Source organism: Palaemon carinicauda, unplaced genomic scaffold, assembly GCF_036898095.1.
Source record: "Palaemon carinicauda isolate YSFRI2023 unplaced genomic scaffold, ASM3689809v2 scaffold258, whole genome shotgun sequence".
Classification (NCBI taxonomy): domain Eukaryota; kingdom Metazoa; phylum Arthropoda; class Malacostraca; order Decapoda; family Palaemonidae; genus Palaemon; species Palaemon carinicauda.
In genome coordinates, this window is record NW_027170226.1 from 120,384 (window position 1) to 137,382 (window position 16,999).

General features: G+C 39.9%; 1 protein-coding gene across 1 annotated transcript in view; it reads right to left on the reverse strand.

Annotated features, from left to right (window-relative positions):
• Nucleotides 1-16,999, reverse strand: part of LOC137636244 (dnaJ homolog shv-like) — a 63,213-nt gene that overhangs the window by 13,774 nt on the left and 32,440 nt on the right. The window contains exons 4-5 of the mRNA XM_068368679.1: nt 15,813-15,955; nt 7,462-7,611 (exon numbers count right to left, since the gene is read on the reverse strand). Coding sequence (XP_068224780.1) covers nt 7,462-7,611; nt 15,813-15,955 — 293 coding nt within the window. The remainder of the gene's footprint in view (nt 1-7,461; nt 7,612-15,812; nt 15,956-16,999) is intronic.

Here is a 16,999-nt window from a genome sequence, read left to right on the forward strand (position 1 = left end):
TGGTTCATAGGCTGGAGGAGAGGCATGGTGTTAGGTGGAAGGTAGAGAACCTTTATAAAGGAATATTCCAGAAGGATATCTTCTTGGTGGCCAGGAAGTGAGCAGGGGCTTTGTCCAATACCAGTAGACATTTTAGAGGGAGGCGCTTCTCTTTCAAATATTTTTTTTTACAGTCGGACCGAAACAGAGGTTTACCCAATCAACAAAGAACAGTCTCGTTACCCAAGCTTTTGCATTAGCCTTCCACACCACCTGAAGCTTTTCCTTGGGCACTTTGTGGTACTTGAAGGTTCAAGGAGTCTCCGAATGATACACCAGTGTGGGATTGACCTTACAATTCCCACTGACATTTGCACAGAGTGCAAGGGTAAGCCTATCCTCCATAGGTTTATACAAGGGCAGCTTCTTCTCTTCCGCTGTGATGTAGGTCCGACGAGGAATATTTTTCCTGAAAAGCCCAGTTTTATCGCAGTTGAAGACACTAGCTACAGACTGTAGCCTTCCTGGAGAATCCACTCGAAGGTGTTATCAAAGGCCTTGGCCACTTTCATGTCCGAGTTGGGCGACTCCCATGCCGCACCACCGAATGAATGCCAGTCCATCTCTTGAATCTTTCAAACCACCCGCATGAAGCCTTGAACTCTGGGGGTGCCTGCTGCGATGTCCCTTCTCCTGCGTCGTCTTTGGCTTGAATGCACACGAGATCACAGAAACTGGTGATGGCCTTGTGACAGATTATCATCTTGGTGATCAAGTCAAGAGATTTCCTTGTCCTTAATCCAGATGAGAAGTCGACTCTCCATCTCATCATGGACGTGGCTCCTTTTACATGAGAAGGCATTCACACCCTTAGAAGATGTTGCTGCTTTGATGGCTTCCTTCAGCTTAAGGATGGTGCTTATCGTTGACGGATTTCGGACATATTCTTTATCGATCACACTCAACTACATGCAAGCCTCATATTTCTTGATTATCTCAAGCTTCATCTCCATAGGAAGCATCCTCTTCTTCTTTCCTTGAACATCAGCAACATTCTTGGTACCCACAGCTAATACGAGTTGATTAATGCTACAGGATAACCATAAGTACGAAAGCGAAATCACCAACATGAATTCACCGTGAACGATAGCGATGCTGAAACGAAATGTTCGAGGAATGCTGATATGTAGATCCATGATGAGAAAAATGCTGATCAATTGGAGAATAGGATCTTACGGCGGTAACTAGTACAGTATTAGGGTAGGGAAATAACCAATGGGGAGAGCAGGACGATGGTGATGAGTTTACAGTTTTGCGACGTTGGAATTTTACAATTGTTTACTGGCAGCCGGGCGAATTTCGTTTTGTATTTTTTTGAATAATACAAGGCAAAAAAAATCTTCGAATTGAGAGGTATTACTGTGTATCAAATATTACTTTTACATAATGAAAGTAGGAACTACTTCTAATCATCTTTATTATTGTACTAAAATTAGAGTTACTGTACTATACAAAGGGTGTATCACCGATTAGTTTACGTGCATTCGCTTTAAACTTGGGCTGTTCTATTTGCGTGGTTGGTTTGAAAACTCTGTCTGCGAGTATTCAGCATAAAACCGCGCATGTGATTTTTTAAAAATATGTTATAGATTTTCTGCATCACCAATGACCGAATCGCATATATCGAACCTGCGATTCAAGAAGATCAACTGTATTATTTTACTTTTACTTTACGAATGGAAGACTATAATCAGGTCAGACATATTCAGCCACACGAGTTATGTGCAGATTCTACAGAAAGACAATAACAACGTATCTTAAATCATAGTAATGATAATAATTATAATGTTGATGAAGATAAGATTGGTTATATCTATTTTTCTATAGAGAATCTGGTGAAATAAGGTTAACTAGAATAGCAGTCATCCGGTAGCTGTTGGGTAGCTCTAGCCATATTTAACAAATGACTTGCTTGTGAAAGTGCCACCATGAGATTGCCAGTTGATGTCCGGTTTGACCCCGCCCACAACTATATCTCTGATACGTTCTTTACGTTAAATACATACCGTAACTATGGTGGCTAAAAAGTTGGACTAATCAAGTATTTATTTATTTTCTTTTTTTCATTTTTATCCTAAAGATTATTGAGTTATTTTTTCCATAATGATATAGCTGATATATTGATAAAAACTATAGCATAAATTCTTTAAAATCATGCTTAATGAACTGTATCCTTTACTGAGCAAAGTTTCAAAATGCTTCGTCCCAGAAACCTAGTCTTATTAGAAATGTGAGGAATGTGAGTTGCCAGTTAGTGACTTTCAAATGAAAATTACTGAATTCAAGTATCAACAAATTTCCTGTATACTGTACAATGACCTGAGGTGTGACTGTGCTTTGCATGAGCTTAATAGGGACACCCTGACATCCCACTAACTCTCAAATACGTTCGAGAGCCGATGGCCTGAGCAATCCGTGCGATTGTGCAAGAATTAAACATTGTGACTTGACCAGGTTAGGCTTCTTGTTGTGGTAAACTCCGCTAACTTAACCAAGAAATTGTCCTACCCCCACTCACAGGGAGGACGGGGACATAAATATATTTCATATATCAGGATACACAAGGAATATGGTTTTAACCTGCAGACAGAGGCCAGCTTTTTGAGTTCCACGAGTGCTGTACCGCAAGAGGGGAATGAGGAAGAACAAAGAGGCCAGTCATTCCATCAAGTATCCCAGAATAACTCCAGGGTAACGACTACCCTGCTACTTGTTCTATAAGGGAGTTGAGGTGTCAAACCACATGTTATGCAACTACCATAGGACCTAAGGAGAAGGTACTGTATCCAGGTTCCTGTGGGTTATATTTTCAGGCAGTAGCCTGTGAAGGTCACCCGACGCTTCCAAGCACCTGCTTGAAGTACCTGCACGACAGTAGTTATTCTCGAATGCTCGAGACATACTGAGGCCGCTAACATCCTGAGCTCTGAGTCTACGACCTTGAGGGGGAGCCTGAATTCAAGGCCCGATTGATGACCTGTCAAATCCAGGAAGAGATCGTATTCCTGGCGACTCTCCTCTTGACCTTGCTCGTACTAACAAACAACTTGTTGACGTGTGAGGGACAGTCAGTGGTTCGTTTAAGGTAACTCCTCAGAACCCGCACAGGGCAGAGTAACAATTGGTGTATGTCATCGGTTACAGTACCCTGTACTCTCAATCCGGATGGGCCCAAATCTAGGATCTGCTAAATCTGGATTTAGAGTCTTGGCAACGAACTCAGGGACCAAGTTGAGTGTTACTTGACCCCATCCCCTTGAATGGGAGACATTGTGGGAAAGACCTTGCAACTTGCCGACTCTTCGCAGAGGCCTGTGCGAGAAAGAAGACCGTCTTGAGCATAAAGTCATGGTCTGATAACTGATGCAACGGCTCATAGGGAGCTCCTTTCAGAGTTTGTAGTACGTGAAATATGTTCCAAGGTGGTCTGACTTCCGGCTGGGGGCAGGTAATGTTAACTATACTTGGGCTAAAGGCAAGGGTCAAGGCTGAGCGATAACCTTTCACCGTCGAGACTGAGCAGTTTTCCTCCTGAAGGCATAAGAACAACTTCGCTATCCCTGGAATAGTGATGTCGAGAGAAGCAATACCCCTTTTACAACACCAACCACAAAAGATTGGCCACTTCACCTGATAGATAGTCGATGACTCCTGGAGGAATCTAGACATCCTTTTCGCCAGGAGATACTGGATAACCTCCAAGCATGAAGACGTGGCAAAACCACTGCCTTGTGGCAAGTCTTTGCGTATGATTGTTAGAGTAGATCTGCAAGTGGAGGGAGCTCCATTGACATCTCTGAGAGCAGATGTAGAAGGTGTGAACACCATTTTGCACGTTGCCACATCGGAGCTACTAGGGTAATAGACAAATCTTGGATGCCCTTCCTTTGTTCAGAAGCCTCCTTACTAAGCAGAAGGATTGGGAATGCATAGCCGTCTAGATTGTCACATGGATATTGGAAAGTATCTTGCCAAAATGTCTGGGGATCTGATACTTGCAAGCAGTACACCAGAAGATTTCAGCTGAGGGATGTACCAAACAGGTCTATTATTGGCAAACTCCACAAAGTCAAGACTTTGTTGGCTACCTGATGATTCAAAGACCACTCGGAGCCAACTATTTGAGTCTTCCTGCTCATTTTGTCCGCCAGGACGTTTCTTTTGTCGGGATGAAACAAGCTGATAGGCCTACCAAATCGTCCTGAAAGCAGGTGTTGGTATTGTTAGAGAGCCAGAAAGGCTGCTCTCATTTCCAGGTTCATGTGGCACTGCTTCTCAGAATTAGACCTAGACCACAATCCAAAGGCCATGTTGCAATAGATGAGCCCCCACCCCTCTTTTGATGCATCTAAGAAGAGCATCAAATCTCGGGAAGGATATTGGTGTCTAGCACACACCAACTCAAGTCTCTCTTTTCATGGCCCCACCAGAACCTGAAAGTTTGGAGGGTAGTCATGACAAGACCAAAAGGTCTTTAGCTGCCACTGGATAGAATGGATGTGAAGATGGCTGTTGGGAACCAGGCGCTCAAGGAGGTCAAGTGCCCCAAACAGGGAAGACCACGTATGTGCTGGTAGTGAGTCTTGCATCAGAAAGGGGTGTGATGCCTACTTTAGCCTCTCTGTTCTGCTTTCGGACGGAAAGAATGCCTAGTTGTGCGTCTATTTGCATCCTGAGATATACCAAGATGGTTGCTAAGAGGACTTCTAGTGATTTACGATGATCCAAAGATCGAAGCAAAACTTTAGAAGCCTGTCTCAATGTAATAAAAGGGTCTCCAGCGAGTCTGCTTGAATCACCAAATCGTCTAGGTAAAGTAATGGATGGATGGCGTTTTTGAGAGCCCAGGTCGACAAGGGTAAATATCCTTGAGAAACAACTGGGGGACTGTGGACAGGCCGAAGCACAGCACCTTGAACTGGTATATTCTTTTGTCCAGGATGAATATTAGGTAGTTCCTTAACAATGCATGGACTGGGATCTAGAAGTATGCATCTTTCAAGTACAGTGTTATCATGAAGTCCTTTGGTATGATGGCCTAACTGTTTCTGTTTCTGCCTTATCCATCTTGAATGGAGTCTTCTGAACAAATCTATTCGGGATAGAGATCAATGATTGGTCTCCAGCCTCAAAATGCTTTATCTACAAGAAAGTGTCAACTGTAGAAGCCTGGGGATCTGTTTAGGGCCTCTTAAAAAGCATCCTTCTCTAGCATGTCTGGACTTGAGCCTGAAAGGACTTTCTTTGCATAGGAACATGACATCACTAGATGTGGAGTCGAAGGAAAAAAAAAGAGAGAGAGAGAGAGAGAGAGAGAGAGAGAGAGAGAGAGAGAGAGAGATATGTGGTAGCCTGAGTGGAGGATGGAAACCGATCAAGGTTTGGCTCCGTGTAACATCTACCTTTGCCGCCACCTCTGTAGGCATCCTCCAACCGGTGGATGGAGAGGAGGAACGCCCCCTAGCGGGCCCAACCACGTCTACCTCATGACCCTCTAGCATAAAAGGGCTGCTTGGGGCCTTGCTTCTTGAAAGATATTTGCTTTGGAGCATGCAACCCTCTCTTATGCCCCTATCGTCTTGCTGGAAACTATCTCTGCGGGGTGGTGCTGAGGAGTAAGGACGTGATACCATTCCCCTATAGAGGACGAACTGCTTCTCTCCTTGGCACATCTTCGAAGTCTTGAGACGAAAGAGTCACATCCTCTCAGCATACAGTTGATCCACTGATTGACGTTGTTATAAGTCAGGAAATCAACTTTCCTGGCACTAGAAAGCTAAAAGGTGGACATTGCCTCCCTTTTCTGCTCAGGCAAAATCTTTCCTGAAAAGATACCTTACTGAGCCCAACCAGTTGTCTAACAACAAAGTGGCTTACATAAGAACACTTTGCAACCCGCTCCATGTTCACAGCATCCCCTGCTGAGAAAGTCACCGTTGATGCTGCCAACATCTCTTGGGTCGTGTTCTGGGTCAGAGCCAGAATGGCTGGATCCAAAGGCAGAGGAAACAGATTATCATAAACTATAGTAATATCTTGACATACGAGCATGCTGCCGAGCAAACTTTTGTATTGAGATACGAGCACAATTGCAGATGTTGACGCTAGGTGGCCAAGCGCTTGGAAGCTCTCGAAGCCTGAATCACTGAAAGAAACAACCAGTTTGTATTGAATAATTTAAGTGACGTTATATCACCGGCGTGTGTGAGAGGGAGTTTGGTGGCTGGTCTACCCTTCCCGCTAACTAGCGGCAGGCGGTTATACCTCTGAAGTTTTATGACTAGTTTCTGCTTTTGCCAAAAGGTTTGTATCTGGTGTTAGAACAAATACAAGTTTTAACAGAAACTATTTTGTACATCCATACTCAACAGTGAGTTAAAGAAAAGTGAGGAATATCAGACTGGAAAGGAGGCATGACTCTTCACCCCGTACCTCCGCCAGTTGTATAACCACTCGTTATCCAACTCTAATGACCAATTCCAGGTTGTGCTGAGAAAATTTATGTGATGAGTAGGAATAGATTAAAATAAAAGCCCCTCTTGCCATTTACCACTAGTGTCATTACTAGTGGTATGTGTCTTTCGAAAAGAAAGAAAATTAGATTTTATATAAACTTCATGGGTAAATACGTATTGATAAACCAAGCCTTTGGATAAGCAATATGAACATCAGGGGAGATTCATAAAAATATCCTTTATCTTATATAACAACTAATCAAACATGCCCTCATTCACCTAAAAGCCTACTTCTGCCATTTGCATTCAGTCACTTCATCTTGTGATTTTACATAGATTGGAATACTGAAGTCTTAGTCAAATTCAATGCCTTTAAGAAGGCAGTTTCTGCTTACTTCTATGTCTATTCACAAAACAAATCCAAATAATAGTCAATTAACCCATAAATTAGAGCTTCTTTTACCATATATGTTATCAGAGTAACTTTCAGGGGAATCTTTAAATGGGTTTTAAGTTACCCAATTATCTGTAGAATAAAAAATGTATAGAAAAAAATCTAATGGAGCAATATAACTACTTTAGATTGGCTATAGACAAGAAAACAGCTAAATCACTTAACTTCTTTACAGGGGGTTACACAGAAAAAAACTTCCTTGCCTTTCCTTTCAGGGGACTACAATTAAAGTGGTTACATAACTTCCTTATTTTTCCTTTCAAAGTACCACAAGAAAAGTGGTTACACAATTAAACTTCCTTACCTTTCCTCTCAAGGGGCATAAAAGGTACGTAGTTACATCAACTTCCTTACCCTTCCCTTCAAGGGGTGTAAAAGAAAGTGGTTACATATTTTAACTTCTATAAGTTTCCTTTCAGGTGACTACAATGAAAAATGGTTATATAGATAACTTCCATATCTTTCCTTTCAAGGGACTACAATGAAAAGTGGTTACACAATTAACTTTCTTACCTATCATGAGGCTGAGTCTTTATAATAATGATAAGATCACCAGGGTCCCCATCAATGTGAGGTTCTCCTTCACCGATAAAACGATGCTCCTGTCCGTCAACCATTCCAGGTTCAATTTCAAACTCGAGTGTCTTCTCTTCGTTAACAAGCCTGTAAAAATAATTTAATTGATTATAACATACAGTAATAATTACACAATCATAACCTAAGAGTACTGAGCATCACATTTCTTAGAATTTGCTTCAAAAGATGAATGCTATTATTATCATCATAACTTTACACTTCCAAACACCTTGAAATGATTATCATCATCATAACTTTACACTTCCAAACACCTTGAAATGAATCTAACATGCTTTAATATAATTTTTCTTCATTCATTTCTATACTTGAAGAATTTCAGGGTATGCTTTGATAGGAACAAAAATCAATGATGTGGCAATGATATAAAATCCTGGTCAGATGACAAAAAAAAACTCTACAGTACTTACACATTTTTTACGGTGAAATAGGTTCTTAAATGATAAAAATTAGTCAGAAAAATAACATAATTAATAGTAAATGATAATGCCCACCTATCAAATTTTTAATATAATCTACTTACTGTGGTCTCTACAAAGAAATGTGATAATTTGCTATTTTTATTTCTTGACTTTGACTTTAAAGAATTACAATTATGATTCCATTTATAATCTCTAAAGCTTTCATAATGGCTACATTTCTAAACTGGTGTACAACCTATCAAAATATCTGGATACCACTGCAAATGATAGCAAAATTACAAACAAATTATTGTAAACATTATAACTTGACCAGTCAGAGAAAAAAAATTCTGCACATGGGTAAAAGAAAATCTCTTACAAACTTTTTTATATTATCATTATAATTAAGATGAAGTGTCTAAGGAGTATGGCTGGTGTATCTCGAGTAGATAGGGTTAGGAACGAAGTGGTGAGAGTGAGAGCGGGTGTAAGAAATGAGTTAGCAGCGAGAGTGGATATGAATGTGTGGATATGAATGTGTTGAGGTGGTTTGGCCATGTTGAGAGAATGGAAAATGGCTGTCTGCTAAAGAAGGTGATGAATGCAAGAGTTGATGGGAGAAGTACAAGAGGAAGGCCAAGGTTTGGGTGGATGGATGGAGTGAAGAAAGCTCTGGGTGATAGGAGGATAGATGTGAGAGAGGCAAGAGAGCGTGCTAGAAATAGGAATGAATGGCGAGCGATTGTGACGCAGTTCCGGTAGGCCCTGCTGCTTCCTCTGGTGCCTTAGATGACCGCGGAGGTAGCAGCAGTAGGGGATTCAGCATTATGAAGCTTCATCTGTGGTGGATAATGTGGGAGGGTGGGCTGTGGCACCCTAGCAGTACCAGCCGAGTCCCTTGTCAGGCTGGGAGGAACGTAGAGAGTAGAGGTTCCCTTTTTGTTTTTGTTTCATTGTTGATGTCGGCTACCCCCCAAAATTGGGGGAAGTGCCTTGGTATATGTATGTATGTATAATTAAGATCACAGTGATGGCTGAAGTCATTATAAGGAGAAAACACAGCAAACTCGCTGTTGTGATCAGGAATGAAATTTTTGTAATCTATATTTGTAATATTTGGAATAAAATGTTTTAAGTCTAACCACTTCCATTAGTCAGGCTTCCAGAGATAAGGAAAGTTCCAGTCATCCCGAAACAAAATAGTTTTAACAAAGATGCTTCAGATCCTTTATTTACAAAAGTATTCTTTAGTCTTTTGTGAGGGCAAATCCCAGGTCAAGAAAGTCTTTAAAGAAAAAAAGAAAAAAAAAAATGATCAATAATTCTGTCAAAATTCAGGGCAATTCAGTTTATAAAGCTCTAATCAAAAGGAAGCAGTGATGGGCAGAATAAGCTCTGATTTAGGACAAGCACGCATTGCATTTCAAGAGCTAAGGCGATTATGACTTGGTCTCAAAACCTGGTACAGGGGACTATAGTAATTTTTTTTAATGAGGAACATTTGCACTGACTCGCAGCGGTGCCCTTTTAGCTCGGAAAAGTTTCCTGATTGGTTAGAATTATCTTGTCCAACCAATCAGCGATCAGGAATCTTTTCCGAGCTAAAAGGGCACCCCAGCGAGTCGGTGCAAATCTACCTCACTAAAAAGAATTTACTACGGAGGTCATTCTATACCCATGTACAAATGGGAAAAAAGCCATAATTTACAATATGAAATCAAAGTTATGAGAGGTTGGACAGAAAGATGGAATGATGGAAGCAGGAATAGAGGTCTAAAGGCGGGCTTACACGATTGAACGAAGTTCGACAGACAAGTGTTTGAAGTGATGTTCAAATGTGTTGTCGAACACGTTTGTCAAACAGTTCGAAGAAAGTCTGTTCTCGCCTGACTTTTGTGAACAGGGCTTCATTGTACACAAACCTTTGAGTTTGACAAGCAGGTTCGATAACCGGGTTCGACCGTGTAAACCCCGCTTAGGAGTACTGTAGTATAAAAAGTATATGCAGGTAAAGGTCAAAGGGACACTGAAGACACCTTTAAGTAATACCTAAAGAGCATCACCTGAGATACACTGACAACTGTCAGCGGTAGTAGGCAGTAGACTGGCCAGGGCACCAGCCACTCGTTGAGATACTACCGCTAGTTATGGGTCCTTTGATTGGCCAGACAGTACTACATTGGATCCTTCTCTCTCGTTACGGTTCATTTTCCCTTTGCCTAAACACACACTGAATAGTCTGGCTTATTCTTTACATATTTTCCTTTGGTAAGGGTAGAAGAGAGACTAACTATGGTAAGCAGCTCTTCTAAGAGAAGGGCACTCCAAAATCAAACCATTGTTCTCTAGTCTTGGATATTGCCATAGCCTCTGTACCATGGTCTTCTGTCTTGGATTAGAGTTCTCTTGCTTGAAGGTACACTCGGTCACACTATTCTATCTTGTTTCTCTTTCTCTTGTGGTGTTAAAGTTTTTATAGTTCATATGGGAGATATTTATTTCAATGTTATTGTTCTGAAAATAATTTATTTTACCCAGTTTCTTTTCCTTACTATGATATTTTCCCTGTTGGGGCCCCTGGGCTTATAGCATCCTGCTTTTCCAACTAGGGTTGTAGCTTAGCAATTAATAATAATAATAATAATAATAATAATAATAATAATAATAATAATAATAACAATAATAATAATAACTCAAACCTCTACAGGGAAGAGCAGAGGTGAGATTTGGAAAACACATGTGTGTAGGTTAGAGCTCAAGGTTTCTTATACAAGGATGCAGGAACGATTACTCCTAATATGAGTCCTTCCTTTCCTTTCTTCCCCAAGGTATAACAGTGATGTTGCTTATTGTAACCATATTAACAAAAATTCTCACACTTTACAATGTGTTTAGAACTGAGGAAGTCTTACTTATGCAAACTAAAAATGTAATGTGGATGTCAAATGTGATATGAATATAACTTTTTTCTACAAGGTTACCAAAGTAAATCCAAGAGACAATGCTTCAAAACACAAAAATAGAGAGTCAAACAGAGTGTAGAGGTACTGGAGCTACATATGAGAAAATGTCAGTTACACAGCAATAATCCTAAAGAAAGTAAAATTGTTTTTTTTTCTCTCTATAACAATAGTACTGTATAGAAATTAGCATATTTGAAATGACTAGTATAAATTTATACTGTACATTCTAGGCTGCTTTAAAGTGAAACATATGTAATGAAAAGCACGACCGTTCACTATACAAAAACTCATCAAACCTAGAATCCTTAACCCTTAACTACGATGCCTAGAATTCCCCCTAATTAGCTAAATATGTGATTTGTCACCATTGTATATACTGCACATGCACACTCATTCTCTGATAACCTATTTATTCCTATGCGAATACAAACTTCTTCTAAGTCATTTATATGGGGTTACTTCGAGTTTCATCTTTTACGGCCACACACATATTTATATATATATATATATATATATATATATATATATATTATATATATATATATATATATTTATATATATTATATATATTTATATATATATATATATATATATATATATATATATATATATTTATATATATATATATATTTATATATATATATATATATATTTATATATATATATATATATATTTATATATATATATATATATTTATATATATATATATATATATATATATTTATATATATATATATATATATTTATATATATATATATATATATATATTTATATATATATATATATATAATATAAAGTAGGAAGATGTGATGTAGTTCTAAGGGAAAAGTACGGGAAATATGTCTGGGTAATAAGCAAAGCTCTACCTCCAGTTTGTTTCTTCATTATGATCAGAGATAAATGTAAACAAAACATTGGTTGCCATTTTTTATCGTGCTTTTTAGCGTGTTTAGGAAACGCATGATATAAAATCGCCTTTAATATTTGTGCCTGTTTTAGTTTAGGGTACTGTAGTACATGCATTAAGTGTTCTGTACATTAAAGGGTAGTTTGTTAACAGTACTACATACAAGGGACGGTTTTAAAAGTCTGAATATACATGTTGAATAAATAGGTAAATATGGTGTCACTACTTCGCGGATTTTCACCTATCGCGGCCGCGTCTGGAACCTATCTACCGCGATAAACGAGGGTTCACTGTATTGTAGGGAGTGGATGTCCTCCCGGTGGGAAAGATATTATTCTCGCTGTAAAAAACAATCTAAGCGAGATCGTTCCCCTCCTTTTCCTTCTGCTAGCAATGAGAATTAGAGTAAGCTGGGTTCGGCAGCAAGCGTTATCTCCTCTCCTAGTTCTCCGTGTCAGAAGCCCTCAGAGGCTTCAGTCATGGAGGAAGACGGCAATAATTTTGTAAACATTTTACCACCTGGTGCTAATAATGTGCAGTACGAGATTGAACCTGTTCTTATTGCGGATCCCCTGGGTATGGCCGCTGTGCTCCCTGAGATTGATCCTTTAGATGCAACTGTCCCAGATTATTCTTTATTGTCTAGATCTCCCCCCCCCCCCAAGAGTGCGATGAGTGGAGGTCTATATCAGATTATGCAGAAAAGATGCTTCCCCTTTAGAAGTGTCTCCCATCATATCAGTGAAAATATCTATTCATTCCTGGAGGGACCTTAGAGTTGCGGCTGTCATTTACCCCCGAACTGAGGCAGCCTTATTGAAAGACCCTTACTACCAATCTCCAGCTCAAAACAACAAGCGAGGCCTGCCTTACACCCACTAGGGGTCTTCGGCAGAGAACTCCTCAAAGAGTTCCCAAAACGAATCAAGGGATTTGTCATCTCTTTATTATGAAGGATATCATATCTCTTTAGCTGTGTCCCTCCCACATACAGTAATTTGGCAATGCCATCATGCTCAAAACAAGCCTCTCCTTCTAAGCCTAAAAAAGCTTTAAATTGGGTGTAACCATTCCTGCTTTACCAAGAATATCATCAAATACAGCCAAGCCAAATGCTCAGATTAACAAGTCTTAATGTGCCCCTATGTCTTAACGTGACGATGACACTGAGCACATTGCCTTGTCTGCACGTGAGACTACCCCTCCGTAGCTTGAGCAGGCTGTGAAAGTATTCCTCTGCGTCATAGTGATGACCGAGTTAATGCGACTGTATGCCCACCAGGTAGTAGAAGGCGTGGTAGAACTTCCTCACATCAGTTCAAAGTTCCCCGGAGTTTTATAAACTTTCCGCTAGGTAGCAGCATAATAAAACCTTACTCCATGCTAATAAGAGCCCCGTGTCTTACACTGATAACAACTCATTAATCATCAGGATAAACCTCACACTAGCACTCGGTCCAATGTTCATGCTAATAATGATACACATTCTACGAAAAGTCATTCTTTTTCAGATAATTATTTGCAGGTACAGAATGTGGATAAGGGGTGCAGAAAGTTTCCCCCTTTCCCACAAGGATCACTCAGTATCTGACATAGATGAAAGTAGTGGCAGATGACGTAGATGTGGTTCTCACCGTAGGCGTTCTAGATGGCAGAGTGCTGAGAACTCTCTCGTCTCGTAAATCGAGCTCTGCGAGATTTCAATTCTTCCACTTCCCTCTCAGGTGCAAGAGGTGAACATTCTTATGACTAAAGGGAACTGGATTCCTCCCACTCCTCCTCGGCTGCCTTTTACCGCTACAATAGGAATGACTCAATGGAAAAGGAGGACGTTTAAGGAAGAGTTAAGAGCTAAGCGAACGTTAAAACATAACTATCTCATCTTGATATTATTACCATGAGTCTCCGGAGAGCCTCAATGTATGTGCGATTACAAGCTCTGCTGATGTACCTCTCCTTTAAGGCCTGGTATCTAGCTCTGAAGCCTCGCATTTTATCTAGATTACGAGCCTCATCCGCCATTTGATGGGTTTAGATGAGCCTCCCCTAGCGCAGACCGATAACAGATGGTGCTCTACCGACGCTACATTTCCGCAGTCTCTAAGACCCAGACTCAGGTTTGATGTGGCTCTCTCAAATCAGACTAAGGACACACATGAGTTTCTGAATACTCAAGTCTCGGCAGCAGAAGACCCACTGAAGGTGAGCAGATCTTCCAAGCTTCCTCCATTACCTCTGTCATGCCAGAGACAATTTACGTTCACTCTGGCACCTTTCAGTCCTGTACCCATTGATACTGATGTGGCTAACTTGGGCCCATTAGTACCTTTGTTAAGATTACCTAATTTCCCCACCAGGCTTTCAGGGCCTGATCTAGCTAACATGGAGGTAGCAGCTATGTCAGCTGTATTAACATGTACATGGATAGACTGCTGGTCCAGAGACTCTCTTGTTTTGCAGTATCAGGAGACCCCAAGAATGAACATGTGCATGAACAGTTCAGGGAACTATCTAGATCTGGTGCAAAAACCATGGAATTTCTCCATCAGAACGTCTTCTTTTGGGGAAAGTGCGTTCTTATGGGGCGTGACGCTGTCTTAGCCAAATACTCTAGACAGCTATTCCCTAGAGACACTTTGGTCCTAAGGAACTCGGACATAGTTAACTCCTCCTCCCTTTTACAGTCCTCCAAGTTTCTAAGCAAAGAAGCAGTGGAGGAAGTCTCAGACAACTTTCCAGGTTTCCACAGCAATCTATTCCTGGTAGAGAAACTGACAAAAGGTTGGGGACCCATCATAGAGCTATCACTCTAGAACCCCTCTATTTAACACACAAGGTTCAAAATGGAGACCCCAATCCCTGTTCTCCAGGCCATCAGGAAAAAAAGACTACCTCCTGACCATAAACCTGAAAGACACCTAATTTCAGGTCCCCTTTCATCCTGCGTCGAGGAAGTACATATGGCCTCCCTTTCGAGAGGGGTTTTCCAGTTCATAGTACTGTGCTTTGGCCTATCTACATCCCCTCAAGTTTCCCCCCTTCCTAAGTTCAGAATAGGATAAAAGCAGCCAAGGCAAAATGGAAGGGGGTAGCAATAGTGGTACAGAAAGTGATAAAATGCCAATCAAGCTACAAGTAATGTTTATAGCACAGCAATACTACTAGTTTTAATGTATGGATTGGAAACGTGGACTCGTAAGACAAGAGGAAGCAAGGCTTGAGAGAACAGAGATGACAATGCTGAAGTGGATTATTGGGATATCACTGCCTGAAAGATGGGAAAATTATGAAATAAGAATGGAAAGTGAAGAAAAAATTACAAAGGAGATATGAATGTCACAACTGAGATGGTGTGGGCATTTGTTAAGGATGGATGGTGAGGAAGAAGTGAGGAAGGCTTGGGAAGAAAATGTTAGTGGAAGAAGACTGAGAGGAAGGCAGAAAATTTTATGATATAAGGTGAAAGATAATTTGGAGAGAAGAGGTTTAGTGGAAGATGATGCCTTTGATAGCAGGTATTGAAGACGTTGCATCAGGTAACCGTCCCCTTAAAGTAGGTATAACAGATTGCAGTTAAAATAACATAGGCCGATTTATAACAAATGCTGTATGTACCCAACCACATAAAAGTTGAAACCTTTCATTAAAACTTTGCACACGAAGCCTGACATTGCCAGATACCCTCGTTTAAAATGAAGTCACTTCCAAGTCAAATCTGAACGCTAGTTTAGTAAATACCTCATTGATCTCATGGACTTGAACTTTAAAACTGTGTTGCCTCTCTAATCTGTCACTAAACTGTAAGCTCTAAAGATTACCTGCATTAGCTAATCAAGATATTTTTTATGTTTTTTTAACATTGACCAGCAGAGTGCAATATCTGGGGGACATTTAAAAGGACTACAAATGTTGATATATACGACTCCCAGCTCAACACATGATTTGAGACTCTACACTATTAGAAACAAAATTTAAAACTGAACACATTGCAACTCACTTGACATTTGGACATTCATCACAAACTTGCTGTTGGGTCATTTGGAAACGACCAGGCCCAAGCTGTCGGGTCACCATTTCTTGGCGACAGTTGCACTTTCGAGTACCTGAGGCTGATCTGGCCACTGGTTTATTTCTCATCATCTGCAATGGAACATAAATGCTAAATGGAACACCTTAATAAGACATGAGTCATAAATAAAAAATACTACACACAGCACAAGGATAACATATCAGAAATGCCTTTGACACATGATAAACATAACTGGCCAAGATAAAAGATCATAAATTTTCTATAAATCTCAAATTATACACACACACACACACACACATATATATATATATATATATATATATATATATATATATATATATATATATATATATATATATATATATATATATATATATATACATACATACATAGACACACAACAACAAATACAGCAGTTTCTACTCCACTGCAGGACAAAGGCCTCAGACATGTCCATTCACATCTCAGGTTTGGCCAGTTTTCATCACCACGCTGGCTAATTATGGATTGGTGAAGGTGGGAGATTTTTGTCTGATCGCTCATAGAAAACCAACATATTATGGGTTGACCTGACTAGTACAGCTCTGCTGATCAAAAAGATATGCAAACCCTTTCACCATATTAAGGTATACCTATCATTTCTAATTAAATTTCTATATTTCTATATATATATATATATATATATATATATATATATATATATATATATATATATATATATATATATATATATATATATATCTCATCTCCTTCTACTCCTAATGACGCGAAAGGCCTCGGCTAGACCTCGTCAGTCGTCTCTTTCTTGAACTTTTAAATCAATACTTCTCCATTCATCATCTACTTCACGCTTCATAGACTTACACCCTGTAGGCCTGGGTCTTCCAACTCTTCTAGTGCTCTGTGCAGAGCCCATTTGAAAGTTTAGTGAACTAATCTTACTTCGGGAGTGCGAAGAGCATGCCCAAACCATCTCCATCTGCCCCTAACCATGATCTTATCAACATATGGCACTCGAGTACTCTCTCTCATAGTTTAATTTCTAATCCTGTCCTGCTATTCAACTCTCAATATTCTTCAGAGAGCTTTGTTCTCTATTGGATATTGTTTCATCGTCATACCACGACTCATGTCCATACAGTAACACCAATCTC